At 41.8% G+C, this 22,618-nt stretch overlaps 1 protein-coding gene across 15 annotated transcripts in view; it reads left to right on the forward strand.

Annotated features, from left to right (window-relative positions):
- LOC101468913 (unconventional myosin-IXAb) overlaps positions 1-22,618 on the forward strand; it is a 153,653-nt gene that overhangs the window by 35,275 nt on the left and 95,760 nt on the right. For all 15 annotated transcript variants that reach the window (XM_076886077.1, XM_076886076.1, XM_076886075.1 and 12 more), the window contains exon 2: positions 4,775-5,744. In XM_076886077.1, the coding sequence (XP_076742192.1) occupies positions 4,842-5,744 (903 nt within the window). In that variant the 5' untranslated portion in view covers positions 4,775-4,841. The remainder of the gene's footprint in view (positions 1-4,774; positions 5,745-22,618) is intronic.

Consider the following 22,618-nt stretch of genomic DNA (forward strand, 5'->3'; position numbering starts at 1 on the left):
AAGGATTCATTTTTGCTTTGTGAAAGTGCAAATACTGAACAGTCACAAGAAGACCTGAAGAGGAATTGCAGCTATAGTCTGAGCTTTGAGACTATAGCTCAAATATATCTTTCAGCACTGTATGGAAACGGGGCGTGGAAATCATAGGGATTAAATGCAAGTAGAAAACTGGTTTAGATGTCCGGTGGCTTCACAGGAAGCCGGAAAATCCTGGCTGTTACCTCAGAGGCTGATTCTTCAGATAAGCCGATGGATTCCTATCCGATCAGTTAGTTAATCTGTAGGTATTTTATCAACAGTTATTTTAATAGCTGATTTTTAAATTGATTCAAAAACTAATTTTGAATTTTGGATTGGTAGGCAGATTAATCAGTTTAGGAGCTTACAGGAAATCCTTCTCCTTTTTTTCACTACTTTCTGTCAGTCTCCTTCTCTTTAATTATCTATTTAGGAGCCCTGTTTTAAAACATCTGCAGTTTTACTCCACATGCGTATCCGTGACCCTGGGCTGAACCTATCCGGCAAGTCAGATGACTTCCACGCTCTCATTAAAACATCTTCTACTCTTTCAGTCTCTCTACTTTTAAACTACAAGCTCATTTCTCCACCATGTCAGCTTACGTCCTTATCTCAACACGCTGTCAGCACTTCAGATTCAACCATGTCAAAACAAGACGTAACAGATGTTCAGCCCCGTCCTGTGCTTCGCCTTCCTTCCACCACTTTTGCTTTCTATCATCTCATCTCCTCCCTTCTCTTCCATACCCGACTTGTATCAATTTCCAGCTTCATCCATCATCCTCCTTAATTCTGTCAGCAATAGTTAGAGTAGATGTTGAACATACAGTTAAGGTCATGTCCAGCTATATTATTAAAGGCTTTTGTTTTCTAAAAGTCATCCAGTTCCTCCCCGAATGATCTCACCGCGTGCAGCTGTTCGAGGAAATGTCAGAAACGATTTTTCCATCTCCCCCCAAAAAATGTTGGCAGCGAGGTCGCAGCTCTACCATGTGTGATTTGTGACCATGACTAGTTACTTTGACCTTTGCACCATCCACCAGTCTCTACCTCCTTCTGGCCAGGAGCGTCCAGTGTAACCTGCATGAACTCTCTGCAAGGCTAAATGCTGAAATGCAGGCGAACAGGTTCATTTTCTGCTCTGGAGACTTGCAGTCCGCTGACTCGGGCAAAGGTTTAAAGGGAAGCCAGTGGTATTAGCTTTCGAGGCAGCAAAGCAACACATATATATATTTGTGGGGCGGGGACGTCATTACCCGAAGTAGGGATTTGGATTGCCCTTTAAACTCCTAATCCACAATATCCTTTTATTTTGGTGACATCTGCAGTGTTTTTCAAACGGTATTTCCCAGCGACCACACGTCGGGAGCTGAGTTGTAGTTTTGCTCTATTTAGGCGGCGACGTTTTCTTCTGCTGATTCCAGACAAACTGATTTTCCTTCAGGAAGCCACCTGCCAGACATCAAAGGAGATCTGCACACTTTGTTGCTCTGGGTTCACTGAAGATTTGATTTGATTTCAGTGTATTTAATTCCCTCTTCACTCTCTGCTATAGCGTTGTTTGATGTGTAAGAATGTATCGTGCAGTTTGCCAATATGGAGAAATGTGGAAAGATTCTTCAGTCTCCCCAGGCTCCTGCGTCTCCTTGTCATCCATTCTCATTGGGAAATATGCATGCTTTTTGCCCTCAGTGGCTCATTTTTGGCCTGTGACAGGAAGACATGCCGACAGCAGTCATAAGTTGCTGCTTTCCAGTTTAATGACTCTCTGAGTTGGACTGGCAGCTGAGCTCAGCAAGCTGCAGAGAGCTGATGAAGACGAAGCAACTGGAGAACTGAATGAAGGCCACAGCAGCTGGGCTCAGCAGCAGCTTTACAGCGATGTGCAAGACTGTGCTTCATCTCATTGTGAATCAAACCTCTTCGTTATGCTGATAGAGTAGGCACACACTAGTCTGCTCAGTAGTTATCCAGTAAATTAAGATGTCAGACTTCTTTTTTTTAATGCTGTGAGCGGTGGAGATTAGAGAGAAAAGTGTGAAAGACACATCTGAAGGTTCCTTGGAGTATATGGCTGCCTGCTTCACCAGGCGAGCTAAACTGGCACATCTGCATATGTTTTTAAATGGCACTTTATATGAAATTAAATCAGTCTGGACTTGGCATCAGTAAGGATGTGCAGCAGTGACGATTCTATAGTCTTTTGGGCCTCAGGCAAAAATTCACCATTGAGCCCTTATAAGATGCTTCTAAAAATTAAATGCTAATAACATTCAATTAAAAAGCTCTCATGTTATAGAAGTAGAATTCCTCAAAATCCATTCCCTATTCAGTGTTTACTACTTCCTTTTCCACGTGTCATTACGTCACATTTATGTGTGGCTGCATGTGTCCCGCAGTGTCTGTCCAGAGGGGGGAACTAAGGTGGGATGAACAAGATGTAGCTTCTATTGTGTCTCCACATAAATGGAGGCATGCATCCACTTACTCAAAGGAAAAATAAATGTTACCATTTATGAGGTTATCCTTTGCAGAAACCTTAATAACCAACTAGTTTGTGATGAATAAATAACACATCAGACTAAAACAATCAGCTGCCCCTCCAAGTGAGAGTCTCAATCCACGGCTGTAAACTCAAACTCCAGCTCTTGTTTTATTACAGCGCAGTGACACGTGTGCCAGTTCTCCACCTGCTCCAGGTTCATTTAGCTGACAGTGTATGTCCAACCACAGAGGAGGGAATCACTGGAGAGACATTGGAATTAAATTGACCTGAACGGTGAACTTGCTGGTAAGGAAACGTGTCATGTGAAGAGCCGGGGCTACCTTCTGAACTGAGACGGAGCCTTTAAAGTGACAGCAAAGGGGTTGGTGTCGCTCTCTTGGAGGACATAAAAATGCCAAAATGAGGTTCTAAATCTGGGTGGCCCATCCAAGTAAACTGTGTGTGTGTGGGCAGGAGGGGCTATAGTGAGGAACAGTGTAATTGCATCAACATCCATAAATCAAGCCTTGGATTGCATTTTTGCCATTATTACTCACATCGTTGTGACCACAGTGTCAGGGAACTTTAGTGTTTGTTTGTATATTTGTGTAAAAACACCAGAAATTCCCAAAAGGAAACCAGCACAGCGTACACGCACCGTGATGAATACTGACTCTATTTGCATTTCTGCATAATAGACTTGAAACTTTGACCTTCTACCTATTTGAGCAGCTCATTAGTGTCCCAGCGAGTGATTGCGTCAGTTATCTTAAGTCCCAGGCTCTCTGTCATCTCTGCCTGTCTCTCAGCTCTGCCTCCTCTGCCTTTGCCCTGTCTTTCATCCCTCACAGCTCACTTCTTTGTGTCTTACAGACACTCGGCTGTCTGTTTCCTCCCTGTTTGTCTGTGGGCTGCTGCAGACTCCTGTAGGTGTTCAAGATTACTCCAGACAAGCAAGAGGGAGAGGAAGGCCTGTCTGGAGCGCTCAAAGGGCGAGTGGCTGGCTCATCCTCTCCTCTCCTGTCTTTATCTTTCTGTGTTTGTCGGCCACATACTGTACACATAGCTCAAAGGACAACTAAAGGAAGCTGTGTTGCTAACAGCCGCCCTGACAGACGTTTGACTTTGGCTGTCTGGTGCGTATTTGTTGTATCATAGAAAAAATAGAGAAGGCATGAGAGAGATGTAGCAGATTAGAAAATTCAACCAAAAAAGAGAAAGTAAAGAATGAAGGAAACATTGAGGTGAACTGGCTCCAGAAAAGAAAAGAATAGTTAGTTAAATTAACCTTGAAGTATTTCAGTGGCTCCATCAAACGGATGCAGTCTGAACACTGTCGAGATTTCTGGCACAACTTCACCTACTTCTCAAGCGATAAAGTCCAAACTAACAACACATGTAGTGTACAGAACAACTTCAGAGTTTGACAGTAAAGCTGTTCCATATATTATAAGTAATGCTGGAGCTTTGATTGCCCAAGGAAAAAGCAGTTACACATTTAAGTAGAGAGGTAAATATAAACCGTTACCATCAGTTAAAAATCAGGTAAAAAATGCTGTATATAAAGAGTTATATTAATCTAGTGCAGCACAGAAGTGCTATAGTCTGTTTCTGATCGTGTCCCAGACACAATATACAGTATTGTTGTTTGTGCAATTGAATTTAAAAGCGGTTTGTCTCCCAAAATCATTAATCGATGGAAGAGCACTTTAAATTTTCAAGTGTGACATTTGAAGTTTGTGTGTGTGAAAGATTGAGAGGGAGAATGGAGTCCTGTGTCCACTATCAACAGGGAAGTGGTGAATTGCACCATTGTGCTCTCATTACAGCCACTTTTGTGTGGAAGGTGGCAGCTGTTAATCTTGGCACACAGCTACAGTACTTGGATTATCACACACACGCACACACACCTACACACACACACACACACACAGAGTGTATGTGGCTCTGATAAGCTGTGGCCAGTAGCCTTTAAATTCATGCAGCAGCTACTGTTCCTCATTGTTTTGAATAACTATCAGCCCACTATCAGTTCTCGACTCTCCCTTAGCATCGGGCTCTTGCTCTTCTTTTGTGGCGGCTCTCATAGTGGTTCCCTTTACGATACGAAACAGAAAGCCCATTGAGTCGGACTACTGTGTCGCCCTGACTCTGATGACCCCGTTGTGACTCAATGTACTTGGAAGTGTTTGACGCTGTGAGGGCATGAACTGATGTCTGAAACCAAAAATGTCTTAACCGCCTCCATCTTTCTCTCTCTCCCTCCTCTAGTTGGGATGTCCTGAGTCAGTCCCTTGGTCCCTGAGAGCAGCTTGCTGATGGGACCTGCTGCGCCGCCATGAGCCTACAAGATGGCGGCTGCAGCTACACCGGCAGCGCCAATATGGCCACCATTAGTGGCAGCATGCGGCGGCGCCTGGAGGACCAGGAGTTCACCCTGCGCGTCTATCCGGGCTCCCTGGCTGAGGGCACCATCTACTGCCCCGTCACCGCCCGCAAGAACACCACTGCTGCTGAAGCCATCGAGTGCCTCATCGAACGGTTACACCTGGACCGTACCAAATGCTACGTGTTGGCCGAGGTGAAGGAGTTCGGTGGGGAAGAGTGGATCCTCAATCCCAGCGACTGCCCGGTTCAGCGGATGATGCTGTGGCCAAGAACCGCCCTGGAAAACCGTAGTGGCTTGTGCAGTGGCGAGGATTACCGCTTCCTCCTGCGGGAGAAAAACCTGGATGGATCTATTCATTACGGGGGCAGCCTGCAAATGTGGCTGCGGGTGACTGAGGAACGAAGGCGCATGGTCGAACGGGGTTTCCTCCCCCAGCCTGCAGGGAGCGACCCACCTTGTGACCTGTGTGCTCTCCCGGAGCTAACGGAGCGCGCCCTTTTGGAGAGCCTCCGTGCACGCTTCCGCCAGGAGAAGATCTACACTTATGTTGGGAGTATTCTTATCGTGATTAACCCCTTCCAGTTCCTGCCAATCTATAATCCCAAATATGTCAAAATGTACGACAACCACACGCTGGGGAAGCTGGAGCCCCACATTTATGCTGTGGCAGATGTGGCGTATCATGCCATGTTGCAGCGGCGGAAGAACCAGTGCATAGTGATTTCTGGTGAAAGTGGATCTGGGAAGACCCAAAGCACCAACTTCCTCATCCATCACCTGACAGCTCTCAGCCAGAAGGGCTTTGCCAGTGGGGTGGAGCAGATCATCCTGGGAGCGGGGCCTGTGTTAGAGGTAAGGAACTAAATTAGAAACTAAACTGCGGTTAGCATTTTGCCTTGTGACCAATGGAGGACACATGGGTGTATTTTTAAAATGAACAGTGGCGTTTTTGTGATACCTGACTGTCTGATTTCATTTAAAAGGCACAAAACTTAGTCTAGCAGTCATCTTCCACTGCACAAACTTTACTAAAAAAAGGTAAACAGCATAAAAGATGGATGTAGCTAGCATGATGTCATACATAACTTAGCTAAGTCCTGTTTTGAAGCTTTGAGTTAACCAGTGAAACCACACTAGCTGAGGACTTGTCAATCAAAAGTCATTAGCCAATGAGCATGCTATGGATAATCCTCATTTCTCAAATTGGAACATGCAAAATTTGCAAAATTTTGAATATAGTATTTTGGGTCATACTGATTCTATTCAGTATGTCTCTAAAATAAGTGACTGATTCCACTCATCAGGTGGACTTTCAGCTGCCTCTGCAGCGAGTCCCTGCTTTTCCAACTTTACTGTTGGAATGCACTAACTGAGTGAAGTCACTCTAAGTTCCGATATTGGACTTCTGAAATAACTGGAATGCCCCATAAGTCTAAGATGAGTATCTGACGACATGTAAAGTCTGATTTGAAGAGGATTGCTACTCTTTTTGATGACATTTGGTACCACAGCCCTTTGCAGCTTGGCAAATGTTGTGCTCGCTAATAACGTCTGTCTCATTACATGGTTGACTCTGATTGGTTGGTTTGTAGAGTTGTCTGAATCGTGTCGCAGGGTGTGTTTTGTGACCAAGGCTGCAAATCACCCACTGATCCATAGATCTAGACATTCTCTCTGTCTAGATCCCATTTGGGTTTAAGCTTTACTGCATTTACTACGTTTTTTTGTCACTATTGTCAACTTCATGTAAAGCTGTGCAGTTCATTTGGGCATCGAGACTAGAAAGGTTTGATAGTTAGAGCAAGACTCAGACCCAAAATGCTTCAGAAAACATCATAAATGTTCAAGCTGACTTGTTTTCAAGATGAATATGGTTCATATGTTGTTCATTAAGACGCCCTGTGTGTAGAAAGGAAGTGACCAAAATAAAAAGGCCAACGAAATCTGTAGAGAAGTCAGTGGGAATTTTTTTTCCCCCTCTGGTGATGGAATGTCAGCTCATGAGACCAGGCATGAAATGGATTATAGAAATGTCCCTCTGAAGCTGGAATCCCTTAACAGGCAGGAAACCTATATTTAGCAACAGCTTTACCACATATGACTCCTTATACTTAATATTTATTGTGTGACCTAGATATGTTGTTTTTCTGCACTGTCCAATCTCTGCATTGACAGGAGAACGGGGGGAAAAATAATGGAATGCTGCCTAATCTGCTGTGGATTATAAATCAATAATGGTCTGTTCAAGGGCAGCATGTTCTCTTCAGCCTAAACATGACTCTGTGTGGGATATGTGCCCACCCGTAGTTTGTTGTTTGCTGGCAGCCATTTTGTTCCTCAGCTCACAGCTTCCTGTCAGGATGTATGGGGATGTCATGTCAATATGCAGCTGTGCATGTTGACACCACATGCATCCCACGTGCAAGTCTGTACAGTAAAATAAATCTGCTGTACACTCAGTCAGAAATACGGTTTGTCAGCTGGAAATCATGAATCACCTTTAAAGACCCCCACGCTGCCTCTGGGGAAAGAAACCTGTTACTGCAGCTGGTTTGGGGAAAATAAAGGTTTCTGGTATGTGTGAGACGCTCATTCTTGTTCCAAATTTCAGAAAAAAATCTTTGGAGAAACACAGTTTTCATGTACCTTACATGGCTGAGAGGTTTTTGTGCACCAACAGAATGAAGGTTATGTTACACGTGTCAGAAATGCTTTTTTCTTTTTTAGCCACATAGCTGTGGTTCAACACACAACTGCTTTGATCTGCAGGCTGACTGAATACCTGTCAGAGCTCAGTTGCCGGGGGCGACATCACCACAAAAACTGACATGCTCTTTTTGTTTAATAATAACACAGATAGAGGAACATTACAGTACTCTCTGAGGAAGTAGATACTATTTGGCTGCATATGTGCTTTATTATGGAGGCTGTGACTGTGTCCCATGTAATTACTTCCCTATCAATCACCTGTCTGACTGTGGTGTGTCAAAAAAGGTGCGCACTAGGAATGTTTAAAGATTAAAGATTTTACACTAATACACTTTTTTGGCTTAAATACTTCTAAATACTGTCGGTGCTTCTGTCTGAACAGCAAGCATGAGTTTTACTGTTGCTACATTATGTTGCTCATAACTCATCTGAGTAAAAAATTAGGTTGAAACAGGTATGAATAGATGCTAAATGTTCATTTTAAATTGTCCTCAGTCCAATCATTGCAACATTTTAAAGATCACATGATATAAAGTAAAATGCTAGCTACCAGAGCTGTCAGCATTTTAGTGTGAACCTACACCTTTACAGTAAAATACTGTAACAACTTTTAACATTCATCCAAGTCAGAGGGTCTGAAACCTATCCTAGTTGTGATAGGCTGAGGCGCCGGTTACACCCTGGACACGTCGCCAGTCTTAAACATATTTAAATAAAGGACGTTGGTAAAACGGTAAAAATATGGTAAAACCCCGGCATCTTTGATCACCAGTAATCAGTCATTTATTTCTGGTATCTTTTTCTTGTCGATGGATTTCAAACGGTAGAAAACAAAAACTCATCAACAGAGGGGCCAGCATCTAAAAACTGTTAAATACCAGCAGCTGTAGTTTGTTGTGTTACCAACAAGATGGCATAAAGATCGTTTTTCTGTCACTTTCAGAACACACAAATTCATGTGGCTATCTAATTTCTTTAATCTGACAGACTCTTGTAAACTGGCGAAATGTCAGATTAAACCAGCCGGATTATGATTAGTGAGCATTTTAGAGATGCTAGTAGGTGGATTTTGTCAGCTAATTTGATGAGCTGCCACTCGTCATCCTCAATATGAGCTCACAGCATTTACATTGGTAGAAGGCCAAAAGACACATAACAGTAACAGGAAAAATAAGAAGAAAAATGTTGAATTTCTCGAGGGGTCACTATAGCTAAACAATGAAAGAGAAGCATGCAGTGTCATTACATGTAAAAAAAGAAACTATGCACTTCATGTAGTGTAAAAGATGAATCGGTAGCAGTTATGTGTCACATGGCATTAAACCAGCGTGCAAAGAATAGCTTTTAATGTGTTTAAAATGAGAAAGCAGGAAAACATCGAGTGTTTTCTCCTTTCAATGGGAAGATCGGCGCCTCCCCAATATAAGGAGAAGCAGATTTCTGGGGTAAAAAGTTTACCAGCAGGCAGGGCACAAGAGTGCTTTGGTTCCATTCTTTGGTTTCCACAAGTTGTAATGGCAATTACAGAACCATTTGCTTCGGTCAGATGCTGCTGCTGCACTGAGGCTTTGTGGTGGTTTGAATGTGCCCCTGAGGCAGAGTCAGGCTGAAAATATGAGGTCAGAGAAGCTTCTTAGATTGATTTCAAATGCATGCCGGTCCAGATGAACTATTAAAATTCTAGCCACTCTGTTTGGTTCTCAGTAGTTTTATCTCCCTTTTGTTGAACGTCTTCCCTCTTCATGCCTGTAAATTGGATACTGTCTAATACAGTGCATAACTTTTCTAATAAATTACTGCCAGAGCTCAGTCAAAGCTGCCTGTTGTATAGACTGAAAAAATGCTTTGGGACCAATCTGTGACTTTAGCCCAAATAAATCAAATTAATGTGTATTTACCACCCAGCTTCCACATCTACGCATCACATGTTCTGACAGATACATTTACTGACCAGTTAAGTGTTATCCCCACATGCTGGCTGCTGAAGTGCTGACCTCACAATCAGAGCTTGACTAATGGGGGATTTTTAAAGGCTGATGTAATGATGATAACAGGAAGGACAAAAAAGTGATAACCATTAAGGCAATTTTGTGATATCATTATGGAGGAAACAGAGCTGCATTCAAACAGTTTTCAGCTTTTACAGAATTTTTTTATTTTTTGTCTAATGTGTTCGTAATATCAGCTCACAATTTACAGATAGAGCTGGGCGATAGAACGATAACGATATGTATCGCGATATAACTTTTACTCGATAGAGAAATTAAGCTATCGCGATAGACCTCGCCGCTCTTGTCCTCTTAAAAAAAAAAAAAAAGGTCAGCCAATCCAAATTAGGTAGCGCAGAGCCGAACCAATCACAGCCGCAGCGTCACGTCGCGTGACTTGTTACGTACAGCACAAGTGCCAAGCCGCACGTGTGTTTGTTTGGGAAGCAGCCAGCGCGTAATGGAGGAAATGAGTGTGCCGACTAGAAAAATCAACCGAGCGTGACCGAAGAGAAAACAGATGATGGTTCCAATGCCGGAGAGATTGTCAAACAGAAGAGCCATAGAAGTTCCGTAGTGTGAAGGTATTTCGGCTATTTCAAGTCTGACAAAAAACAGAGTAGCGTGCACTGTAAATTGTGCCGAAAGCAAGTCTGGAAATACAATAAACTGGTGCATGCGTCACACTGTGTGCCACATTATTGTTTCGGTGAAATGAATTTCTACAATACTGTTAATTCTACTCTCTGCAGTGTTTAAATGCTTACATATACACACAGTTACTGTCCCTCCACACATACGACTCGGTTCTGCTTCTATGCCCCAGCTTTGTTTACTTTTTCCCACCGAGGCTTCTAGACTTCTGATTGGCCAACATTTCTGCACGGTTAGGAATCTAGCGCCACCTGCTGCTTTGGCATGTTCATAGCAGCGTTTTCCTTCATTTCTGCCTTTATGTGTGGACGGGATTATTTTTTAAAACGAAAACGGAAAATCTCAGTTTTCAAAAATACCCGTGTACGTGTGGACGTAGCCTCAGTCTCTGACTGGAAGCGCTAATTCGTCATTCGGCTTTTGTCAGACTAAAGTAACTGTTACAACTGTTTGAAAAGCTAAGCTATACAACAAGGAGAGATTGAGAATTTCCTTTTAGTTCTCAGTTTATTTGATATTGACAAAAGTTAGTCAGTTTTGTCTGTTCTTCTGTAAAACAAACTAAGATTTATTTTTAGAATTAATATTTTGTTTCTAAGTGGAATTGACAATTTAGTCTGTTTTGTTTGTTCTATTTTGAAACTTAAACGCTTTAGCGGCTGCCTTTTGTGTAGTTTGCAATATTTGCCTTTATTTATCTGAAAAAGTCTCATGTTCCTTAAGTACATCTACCCTGTTGAACTTATTATGGGAAATAAATATTTAAATAAAAACAAGCTGCTGATTATTTCACATTTTACTTGTGAGCAACGGCACATTTAAATCTTACAAATATAGTTATTTGGCTTATATCGTGATAGATATCGTTATCGCCTGAAATGAAAAAAACATATCGTGATATGAAAAAATCTCATATCGCCCAGCTCTATTTACAGATAAAACAAACTGATGTGTAAATCTGTTACTGTTTGTTAAATGTTTTCTTCCTGGATTAAAAGCAAAGCCCATGCAGATGTTTCTTAAAATTTATTCTTTCCAGCATTTGCCAGCAGGGGGCGACTGCTCTGGTTTCAAAAAGAAGTCCGATTGCGAAAAAAAATCTGTGTGAAAGCTGATTTCAGCTCCTTTGATCTGTGACTTCAGTAAACACTGTACTAATAAACTTATGTTTTCAGTTAATGGTTTAAAGTTTTATTTAATACAACATCTTACTCATGTTGCGGTCCCCTTTAGAGTGAAAAATTAAAATAAGGGGGCGCTAGTGAGCCGACATTGGAGTAAGACGTGTTGGACTGGGCTCCCACTTGGCTAGTTTATATTTTAACAATTCCAAGCACCTTTGAAAAGCTTATTTAAACCAACTGTCACTCCCCATTACACCTGTGACCGAAGAAGGAAAAAAATCAAAACAAAACAAAAAAGCATAAACAGTTAGGGAGTGAGATTTAATTACCAGTAATATAAATAATATCTTAACTAAGATTAACGAGTCAAAATCTGGCCTGCGTGTTATTATATAGTTCATCCATTTCTTCCAACGTGATACACACAGGTCCCTCTTTTATTTCACATCCACTGTCATTTTCTCCATCCTGTAAATATCCACTGTGACCTCCATCCACATGTTCATAGTTGGGCTCTCACATGAAAGCCATTTTTTTATGAGGGCTTTTTTGCCTGCCACCAATAAAATATTAAACAAATATTTATCGTTCTTTGTCCATCATTCTGGGATGAGTCCAAAAAATAAAGTTTTTCTTTCTAAAGGCAAATATCTTCCAAATATCCCTTGTATTGCTACATGTGTTCCCTTCCAATAAGCTTTAATAGCATCACAGTCCCAGAAAATATGATAACGATTTGCATTCGTGTTTCCACAATTTCTCCAGCAAACGGGAGGGTTACTGTCATAGTGAGATTTTTGGTAAGGTGCAATAAAATATCTTATCAGGCTTTTCCAATAACAATATGGATAATATGTCCATATTATCCATATTGTTGTCCACTCTTCCTCCGTTATATCTATTGCTCCCTCCATTTCCCATTTAGTTTTAATATATAGGGTCGAGTGTGATTTCATGTTTATTAACCCTTTATACAGGCCTGAGATGATGCCTCTATCTTTAGTTGCGCTGTATGCCCTTTTAAATAAGTGTAACAGCAGTTTGCTTAATTCAGACTTAGATTTTACCTTTTTGCTGACAAAATGCCGCATCTGTAGGTATCTTTAAAAATCCTGTGTTTCTAATGAATATTTTTCTTTAACCTTTTCAAAACGAAGAAGTCTACATTCCTCCATTAGCATGTGCAAAGTCACCAATCCTTTATGCTCTTTTATTATTATTTCCCAAACTAAAAGTCAGCTTGATCCATTTAAATAGTGTTTATTAAATCTTGCGGGCTACTGTCTGCTATAATAGCTTGTAAGGGAATGGAGGTCAGACCCTCCTCAATGCCTTTCCACTGAGCATCATATGAAGGATTACACCAGCATATCATAGGCCTTAATTGTGCTGCCCAATAATAATCCTTGAGAGAAGGAAGGCCCCATCCCCCTTTTCCTTTATCCAGTTGTAAGGTTTTAAATCTAATTCGGAGTCTTTTACCTTGCTATGTATCTTGACAACATTTTATCCCATTCATTAAATTGTTTCTGGCTTATTTCCATTGGCAATGTTTGAAATAAATATAATAATTTGGCAGTATATTCATTTTAATCGAATCTATTCTCAAATATAAACTTAGAAACTGCGAGATCCTTAGGTGTTATAACTCCCAAATATTTTTACTCTGTTTGCCATGCTAAATGATACTTATTTTTAATTTCTTCTGATGGATTATAATTGTATTTAAGCAGTTGTATTTTACTCATCATAACTCGATAATCGACCAAAGTATTCAAATGATTGCATTAATTTAGGTAGAGAGTTTGCTGGTTGACACCAAAATATTAAAATTAGTGCTGTCAGCGTTAATCTTGGTAAAATGATGTTAACGCCATAACCGCATTAACCGCTTGTATGTTTGATTTGTTGTTTGTAATGGTACTTTTATTAAATCTCTTTCAATAAAAGACCTTGATTAAAAAAAATCCAAATGAAGTAGGGTATGTCACACGGTGGGACTACCTTGGGTTGGTAATCTTTACTATCCAAAGAGCTGTTTTTGAGGAAATGTACAACTTTTTTCTTTTTTGGAGTTGAAGTACACAGTTAGAGGAACTTAAGCCTAGACATTTAAGTGTATACATCCATGCTTACCACCAACACTAAGGTTCAGCAAAATTAAGAGGTAGAGCAGACAGAAGCTGTGATACTTTTTCAGCTTTGTTTTTTTTTCTCCCAAATTTGGTGTCTAGGTTAAATTTTTCATTTCAGTTTCCAAATTGTTGAATGTAGAATCAGTGGAAACATGCAAAAGAGCCATATGAAGCTAGAAGATCCTACCTCAACTGATTTTTGGACAGCACAAAAAACGTGACTTTGCTGACCAGAGGCTCACATCACTGTGGCTTCATCTGACTTTTATAAGTAGTCTATAAAAGTGTAATGGTATTTGAATATAAACAACACTATTACCTTGACTTTGTGTGTCAAGACTGAATGCAACGCTTTTTGTTGTATTCCTGTAACACTGTTTAATAAGTCATGCTGACTGTTGGACTATGATGTGATTCTCCCAGACGTTGGGGATTTTCAAATGTATTAAGATGAAAATAACAAAAAATGCATCGAATCAGTTTTTTGGTATTCTTCTGATAAATTCCTTGAAGGCCTTTGATGACATTCGATTCTTTTGTTTGTTTTACATCTAAATTGCCCTGGCAAGGCTAACAAAACACAGTTCTTTGGTACCGTATTTTCCGGACTACAAAGCGCACCCAAATATTAGCCGCACAAGCTAAAATCAGGGGAAAATCCTGTTTTGTACATACATTAGCCACACCTGACTAAAAGCCACAGGTGTTTCAATGTTGACTTATCATATGTAAGAGAATATGCACAAAGGGAATTGTCAGGAAAAAGATGGCTTCTTGGAGACATCCCTTTTTATTAATATTTTGAAAAACAAGTTATGGGTACATATTTGCATAACTTTTTAGGGTATATGTACAAGTAGCGGTAATTACAAGTACGAAACATGTACTGTGCTTCATAAATGAGTAACAAATGTAGTATATAACAATAACCTACAGCACACCAGAAAAATAGATTCGGCCTACCTTTTAGGCTCAGGTGCAGTGACACGGCTTTAACAAGAAGAAAAGTCAGTCATTCACCATCATCTTTCTCTTCTTCCTGCCCACTAAAACCACCAAAGTCCTCTCCTCCAGTGTCTGATACCAACAGGCTCAGGATGGCTTCGTCATCCACTCTCCGCTTCTTTCCTTCGTTGTCACTTTCAAAACCAAAGAAATCCTCGCTGTCAGTGTCAGAGTCGAACACCCTCTGAAGGGCCGTGGCGGTGTCCTCCTCTCCATCATGCAGCAGTCCAGCCCTTCGAAATCCGTTGGTGATCATGGATTTTTTAACACTTTTCCACGCTGTCAGAATCCACTGGTGGAGTTGGGCATAACTTGCTTTTCGCAAGTTTATCGCCGCTCGTCATCCACGCCTCCCACTGAACGCGTAGCGCTACTTTGAAGTTTGTTTTTCGCGCTACTTCGACCGGCACTACGTTGCCTGGCGGACGGACATGTGACCAACATGCCATTCTTGAACCCCAATACTGTGTGTCTGATCACATGCCCTTCCGCCAGGCAACGTAGTGCCGTACAACAGCGGAACAAACAAAACAAATCGTCTTACGATATGACAAAAATCACGGACAATCCATAGAAAAGCCGCACCTGACTAAAAGCCGCATTGTTCAAAGCTTGTGCAAAAAGTAGCGGCTTATAGCCCGACAATTACGGTATTTCTATCTGCCAGTTTGTATACTGTATTGTTGTCACCCACGCTAACTAGATGCATCTACTAAAAATCTCAGGCAAGCATGAATCTTTTTCCTCAGATCAAAGTCAGAGGTCAAGTGTTTTTTGAAGATCTGGTGAACGTGATACTTTAGTAAAGCCTGACACAATAGATGTATCTACTAAACTACCAGAGTTTTACATTAATGTCAGGAAGAGGTCTGGAAGAAGAAAGAAAACACTGCAGGATGAGATATCTCTCGCTGGCAGAAGATGCTGCGGTTGGGCCTTGATTTGACAACATTTGTATAAAAGCCCGTAGCCTTAGATAAATCATTCTTTTTTGGATTGGTGTAAGAGGCTTACTGCCAACTGGATGAATGGAGGGAGGGGGGGCAACCTGCAGATGAGTGAAAAATTACTTTTTAAACCTTGTTCCTTATAAATATTTTAAATCAATTATATTAAATCTCAGGCCTTCCCGTATACGTTTGATTGACAAAATTAAAAGGAGATTTAAATGGAAACACCAGGTGGGCCGTGAAGGATCCAGGCTGGGATTATTTCCTTCAGTTTTCAAGCTGTAACAGTGAAAGCTTCTTCCTGTGCTCAGGGAAATGAGACAAAGTGGGCTTTTAGTCAGCGTGAAGGTAAAACAATAAAATAGCCACACTTGGTGCAGCTTGAGCTTGTGGCTTGCTCTTGGTACATGGAGGCTACTGTGAAATTCCTAGGTTAACAACAGTGGAGACAAAAGCTATACGCGTGTTAGTCATTTGTTGAGTCAGTGTGGAGGACTGTACTTTTGCACACCTCGGCAGATGTGTTCATGCACACAAGACATTCCTGCAAAACAAGGGCACAGGAAAAATAGTAAGAGAAAAGCACCAAAATACTTGGCTCCAAACATACGAAAAGATTACAGCGGCCTGCTGGGGTAGCTTTGGAGTTTATTTGAACCTCCTAATGGGCTGTCGTGTAACTGGCCTTTTGCGTAGTCAAATATCACAGTATTTGCAGGCAGATAACGCCCAAATCTGTCCTCATTTCTTTTGGTTTGAAGTTCATATTCACTGCCGATGACACTGTCTGTCCAAAGACTTTCTATTGTTTCGAGTACTCTGTTTATACTATTCTGTTTACTCGTATTAAATCCGTGGATTAGTATGCCGTCTGCACTTCGTCTGAAAGTTGTCTGCGCCCCTGCACTGACATGCTCGGCTACTTCTGGCTGCGTGAACGCTTTTTTTCCTCATTAAGCTAAGTAACTGCTGTTGTCGGGACTCAGTGCGACGCTGTGATGATTCCTGTTAGAACCTAAGTGAAGATTTGTATTTTTTGGCTGGAGATCTTTGGAAGTTTGGGCTGATCTAATAGCCAACCCTGTTGCACATATTTGTGCATTTTTCTGCATCACAGTGACCTGATTGTTCACCTTTGCTCAAGGTAAAGCACGCTGCAGTGAGTGAAGAGGCTGTGCCTGACTTTACCCCCTTCTCAAGGACACTGTGTGTGTGTGTGTGTGTGTGTGTGTGTGTGTGTGTGTGTGTGTGTGTGCGTGTGCGTGTGTGTGTGGTTTTAAAGGCTTAAAGACTCACACAGCTTTATTTCTAGTGACTGATGACCACTCAGCTCTTCATCGGCTGCTGCATCAGCCGCTGCAGGGGTTCAGTCTTGTGACCTTTTTCTTTTTTTTTGTGGCTACAGTGCAGCCTCTGTAGCCTCTGTGTGATGCGTCTCAGAAATACAGCAGTGCAGACACATGACTAACAATGACTGTCTTCCTTGCATCACGCCAGCGGTCAAATCCAAGTATTCATGATATGCTGTCATCGTCCACTGGAAACTTTTCTCGTCGCGTAAAAGCCTTTAATAATGCGCCGCAGATGTCCAATAACTGCCGTCGTGTGTAATTTGAGCGGCGTTCAGAGGCAGGCGACGGCAGAGATATGAGCGTACAGCGGGAGAGCGCTGACGGGAAGACAGCTGGCAGGCTGATGGGAAGGACTTGGCTTCCAGTGTCCGTCTGTGTCTAGCAGTCCAGTTGTAGTTGTGCAGTCAGGTAATATCAGATGAGATGTTCTTTTTTTTGGTCCCCTGCAGCCTATTAAGTTTCGGAGAGCTGATACACAGGAGGTGAAATTTGACTATTATTTGACTGTTTGATTGTGAGATCAGATCAAACCCAGAGGCTTGCTGAAAATAAAGAGGCCACTGACATTATGTTGGATTATCAGTCATTTAGAGGCAGGAAGGGAAACTGAGTGATGATGAAAAAAATCCTTCACTTTCACGTAAGCTGGACAGACTTTTGTGCAGAGCCATACATTTAAGCAAAAAGTAAATAAATAACTAAAAAGATTCAGTTTCCCAAAAGCTTTGTGTATGTGGAGCAGCCGTTCTGTGTGCCACATTTGGAAAACATGCACATTCGGTAAATAATATCGAGTCGTCATCTGACTGAAGGACGGGATTTCTGAAAGGCTGCCGGCTGTGTCCTCCACAACTAAGCGGTAGAGAAAGTGAGTCATTAAAATCTTAGTGTTTGAGTTACTGTCATGTGAAGAGCGGAGGCAATCCATGAAAGTGAAGCAGTCTCTCGCATGACGAGCAGACGTCTGCATCTTAAATCCGTCCTGAAGGCCAGGTGAGGCTTTGAGACTGACCCCAGCTGTGTGCTGCTCTGTCTGGGGAGGCAGGCAGACAGAGCTCCCCCGCCTCGGCCGCGGGGACCACATTACAGCTTGCCTTTGTTCTGGTGGTGTGGCCGGCAGACCTGCCTGCCTGCCTGCTGCAGGAGTAGCAGAACAAACTCCCCCTTCACCAGATGGTTCCCATCCAGATGCCCCCCCCCCGCTCTTAACCAGGCCCTCAGGGAAAGGCTCTGTCTCCTGTGGCTGATGGATGGCTCCAGGTAGTACCTCAGCACTCTGATACAAAACAAAACGTGGGTTCAAAGGAGCGTGCGTCATTAAGTATGAGTGTGAAATGGCTTGAGGACCTGTCCGGTGCTCCTATCCAGCACCACCAAAACTGGGATTGGAGACAGCTACCTGGGTTAAAACGGCACGTACTCCCCGGGCATATGGACACATTTACAGTACGGCAATGGTGCCACAGCTGCTGGGGGTGAACCCACTGAACCTCACAAACCAGGTGAGAACTGCAAGGCCTGTTATAAGGCTGGCAGCTTGATAGAGGATGCATGGATTATAGCACCATCGCTCAAGATGCGTGCGTATTGCAGGAGGTGCTGTTTTTATTCTGCTTGAATGAGGGCACCGCTGCTCTGTGTGTGTGTACTATTCTGCATGGCGTGTGCAGCGCTAACCTCTGTGCACCGGAGAGGTGCCTGTCAGAACATGTTCTATTCTCCCAGGAGCTGGGGAATAGGAGATGTTCACTCATGACTGACTGTGTCCTTGGTCTTTAAATCACAATGAGACATCGGAAAGCTCTGTACTGCCAGAGCTGCTCTAGTGCAGAGGACAGGCTGGTTTTACTGCACAGTGCTCTCCTCTGTGCTGCTGTCCCACCCTCACTCACTGGTCACATTACCTCTCCTTCATCTTTAGCGCATGCTAGAGTTTTAACTAAATGAGCTATTTCCTCTTGATTAAATGGTGAAGAAGTACAAAGCAAAGCTCCGTCCACTCTCACATGTCTGGAGTCTTCTCTGTGTGACATCTGGAGTGTTTCTTTTGCCAGTGGCTACTTCTGTGAAATTCTCTCATTACATGTGCTTTAACAACAACGGCTACCTTTTACATCTCAGGATCGCACTCTGGCTAGCCTTAGCAGGTGTGCGTTGGCTAATCGTGTAGCCCACCTTGGCTCCCAAGCGTTCCTGTTAGCGCTTCCATCCGCTTATAATCGGTATCCTCTGGGCAGCGAGCACTCTTCGATGTGCTCCCAAACATCTGCTCACTGGATTATCCTCATCTCCCTCTCATGCACTCTTTCTCTGGAGCATTCCTGCTTTCCTTTCTCAGGAAGCTCAGTACAGCATTTATCCCCTCAGACAGCTGTACACAGTGTACTCAAATGCTCTGTAGACATATAGTTGACCTGGACAAGGTTCAGCGTAATATCATCAGCCAAGTTTTTTTTCCTTTTCTCGCTGCTCCTTTCTGCATCCTGAGAATTTTTTTTCTTTGTCATCTTTTATTAGCTTATAGGATCCTGTTTTTATTCTGCTCATTTTTATCTTTGAACTCTGCTAGAATAGCTTTGCATGATTCGCAGTTCAAAATAAGCCTTATTTACTTCATACTCGGCCTTAACAACAAGTTGTTTTAGCTCGTTTTCCTCTCCCTTAAAGCTAACTTGCTTCTGATTATCTGCCCCTCATTAACAGGTGATTTTAAACAGGTGAGCGGAGCTTCTGCAGTGACCATATAAGGATTCTTGTGCACATGCATGCGTCAAAGAATAATAAGTACCTATCATTTCATGCAGTGGAATCTGTATTTTTGTCTTTTGGACAGTAACACTGAATGGATGTGCCCATTTAAAAACAATAGCTGACACAAATATTTCACACAATGCTGTATGGCCAGGCGGTGATTTCCTCTTCTTCCTCCCTGCCAGCAGTGTCTTTTTTCTCTTGATGACTCTCCGCGACTCCGCCCAATAGATTTAGCGAGAGGCTCACGACAGGAAATTGATAGTTAAAACGGGCCTGATTCAATCTGATTCTGCTTATGTGGTGTCACAGCAATCAGGCCCAGATGAGATTACTGACATTAGTGCAGCTTTAGTTGGACACAAGGCCATCTGGGCTTTATGGAGGCTATTGAGCAAACTAGATCTGCATTTGTAATCTTGTCTGTTTGAAACCGTTAACTAGACTTTCATCAATCAGACGGAAACTGAGCCCCCGAAAAAAAAGTTGTTTGTTTTAATTTGTCATACAGATATCTGTTTATCTCTTCAGTTTTTTCATCCGCGGATTCTCAGTGTCATTTCAAGACTGCTTCCACAATTGTTAAAATTAACATCTTCCCCATTCACCCTCTAACGTGCACGAGTCGGCTTGGTTTTCATTACCTTTTGTCCCAGCATCATGCGGTTGTGAAGCAGCCTTTGAAAAGTTATTTTAAGCCTGTAAAGACAACAAACTCTGCCTTTGTTTGCGAGTTTCTGGAGGAGGCTTGCCTCAGAATAATTGGTAGCCTTGGTGCATAACAGCAGCATATGGTGTTACACAGAGAACCAAACATAAGAAAGGAGAGATGTCAGAGAATAATGTGTGGGGTGGGTTCAGTTGGTGTGCATGGTATGTTTCTGCACAACAGTTGTTATTTTTATCTAAAGGTGGATATTCAACTAATAGCTGCAATAAACATTGAGGTAAAGTGCTTGTTTAAATGCAGAAGAGTGTACACATGATAGAGACTATACATGCCTCATCAGAGTTGAGACAGTGCTATTTTTTTCTTTAGGGTTCACACAAAAAACATGTCATTTTGTAATCTGAATCAGATTTTGGGTATTATCGGGTTTCTAGTGCAAAAAAAAAAAGTGCACGTGCATGTGAAAGAAAACGGCTATGGCTACATCCATTTTAAGTGGAGTTTTCAACTGTAACGCCACCGCAGAAGATCAGCGCAGCCACACTGACCCCAACCTCGCAATCCAAGATGTCGCCTATCAAACCTACCTAATCCTACCTATCATACCTAATCAGGTCAGGCCAGATGATCACAAAGGAACAAAAACAGGAAGTTCAACTGCAACAGGACACATTAGAAAAGCTAACTATTAAAAAAAAAGAAGAAGGAAGTAACCAAAGGGCAATTAACATGCACTGAAACATAACTAAAAGCCAATGGGAACCACAGGAAACATGACATGTACAAGTAGCTGGGATACCCTCAAGGAAATTAGCATCTAATTTTTTTTTGTTGCTATTCTCCTTTGGATGAAATTTTTTTTTAAAAAGTCTGGCTTTACACTAAACTCCTGGAAAGCTTTTCTTCATAAAGATATTTTTTTAATTATTATTTTTATATATATACCCAAAAAGATACCGTAACTTAGGTATTGCCTAACTACATGCTGCAGATACTGGCTTCTTGTGGCTGCTCCATTTGTTTTTTGGGGGGTTTTGTGGTGAGACCCCATGCAGCTAAAATCTGGCTCATTTTTGCTCACGTCACTGCTGCAGTAATCACAACTTTAAATCTCCCCACAAACCCTCCTGCTTGCTTTTTCTTCTTTATAATTCTGTCATTCCTTATTGAGAAACATATCTGTGTCACAGACTGACTCGGTGAGTCTGAAAGCACTTTTTAGCAGGTGTTTGATTTCCTTTTTTCTTATAGCACGTATCACTGAATTTAAATAACTAAAGGAATGTGCGTGTTTAAGGACTACTTCACTATTATTATTGAATTCTTTACCTTTCAAAGGACCTTAAACAAATAGATACTACATACAAAGAAGCAGAAACATCCTGTTGCACCCAGTTGTCCTAATGCTTTACATCAGCAACTTCAGTTTCTACTACCCAAAGTATCCCACAGAGTTTCTGCTAGCTAAAACTAACTGATAAACACATGTTCTCTAGCCTCACAGAGAATAACAGTTTGCCTCCATGATGTTTTAGCTACTTGATTTCTGTGTTTTTTAGGATTTTTGCTTTTACATTTTAGAAATGTGTTTCTATATCTTTCCCTGAGCTTCTTGTATATTTGTTTAGTCCTTTTTCTAAAACCAGGCTGAGAGTCCATTTACATGTCAGCAGCTCTGTAGTTTTGCTCTGTGCTAAATGCTAACATGACAGTGCTAAAGTGTTATTTTTATGTATTATTTTCAGCATATTTAACCACTTTTTAGAGTGCTAGCTTGCTAACATTTGATAAGTACTGCTGAATCTAATCATCATCATCTGCTGGTTCAGTCGTCATGAAACTTAATGAAATTAGCTAGGATACCAAGTTTTGTAACGTCCATACGGGGTTCACTACAAATAAAAAAAATATTTCTGTGTATTTGTTTGAAGAAACTGCATCATTAAATGCATCATTTGTACCGTAATGTTTGTACATTTATATGCACATTACATATAACAGTCACCTGATGGTTCCATCGTGGTAGAGTTTGCAAAACCTGCCCTTAGGATGTCTTTCTGCTAGCGTTTGTAATGTTGCATGTCAAAAAAGCCCGTTTTGAATGCAGATATACACAAATAATAAAAGCTTCATCTGAACAGTGTCAGAACTCATTTATAGAAAAAAGGTTCAGTCATTTAGGAGGTGTTTAAAGTAGAGCTGCTGTTCTTCCACATTGAAAGGAGGCAGATGATGTGATCCAGGCAGCAATCAGGATTCCTCTTGGCCTGGACTTTGGATATTATTGTTGTTTGTCTGTTGTTTTGGGCAATCCAGTTTCTGTATGACTGCAGTGAGAGCTTGGTTTGCATTGCCGGCAGTAAGTCAGCCCCATTCCTGTGGAAGTTG

Source organism: Maylandia zebra, linkage group LG7, assembly GCF_041146795.1.
Source record: "Maylandia zebra isolate NMK-2024a linkage group LG7, Mzebra_GT3a, whole genome shotgun sequence".
NCBI lineage: Eukaryota > Metazoa > Chordata > Actinopteri > Cichliformes > Cichlidae > Maylandia > Maylandia zebra.